General features: G+C 60.0%; 1 protein-coding gene across 1 annotated transcript in view; it reads right to left on the bottom strand.

Moving 5' to 3' along the window:
* LOC104165988 (tubby-related protein 3-like) overlaps positions 1-609 on the bottom strand; it is a gene marked incomplete at both ends in the record, with an annotated part of 886 nt that extends 277 nt beyond the window's left edge. The window contains 2 exons of the mRNA XM_009705772.1: positions 188-286; positions 499-609. Of these exons, the coding sequence (XP_009704074.1) occupies positions 188-286; positions 499-609 (210 nt within the window). The remainder of the gene's footprint in view (positions 1-187; positions 287-498) is intronic.
* Positions 610-632: the final 23 nt, after the last annotated feature.

Below are 632 nucleotides of genomic sequence, written 5' to 3'. Positions count from 1 at the left end.
TGGGAGATGGGATCCAGTGCAGAGAAAAAAAAAACCACAGACACCATGTTTCCCACCTCCCGTGGAGGTGCCTTGAATTTTGGGGACACCCGAAAGCCTTTCCATGCCCCAAAATGGATAAAATCCAAGGTGAACCCCAGCAAATCCAGACCCCAAGGAGTTTCTCCCAGTCTGGCCCCTGACTTACGTTCCGGGGTCGGATGGGCACCCTCTCATTGTCGGCGTTCATCCCAGGGATGATGACCGTCATCTTCCGGGGGCCTTTGAACCCTAAAACGTTGGTCTCCTGCAAGAGAAACCCCATTTCTAAACCCAACGACCACCACGGGCTGCAGCCTCTCGCTGGCGATGGAACGAGAGCTCAGGGACGGATCCAGCCCATCCCGCACCTCTGTAACCCCCCAGGGCAGTAGCCCAGCGAAGGGCTGCGGATCGGGACCCCCTCCCTGCCTGCCCGGGAGGTCCCGGGGCGGGGAGGGTCCCCGTGCCGCTGCTTACGTAGACCACGGCCGAGAGCTCCTGCCGCACGTTGGACCAATCGGCGTTGGCCCTGTCAGGGTTTGTGCCATTGTCGAACACCGTGAACTTCGTACCCATCAGGTTGGATCTGCAGCCAAGGACGGGAGATGGCC

This window comes from Cariama cristata, unplaced genomic scaffold (genome assembly GCF_000690535.1).
Source record: "Cariama cristata isolate BGI_N322 unplaced genomic scaffold, ASM69053v1 scaffold24138, whole genome shotgun sequence".
NCBI lineage: Eukaryota > Metazoa > Chordata > Aves > Cariamiformes > Cariamidae > Cariama > Cariama cristata.
Note: the sequence above shows the minus strand (reverse complement) of the source record. Positions and strands in the feature narration are given on the sequence as shown.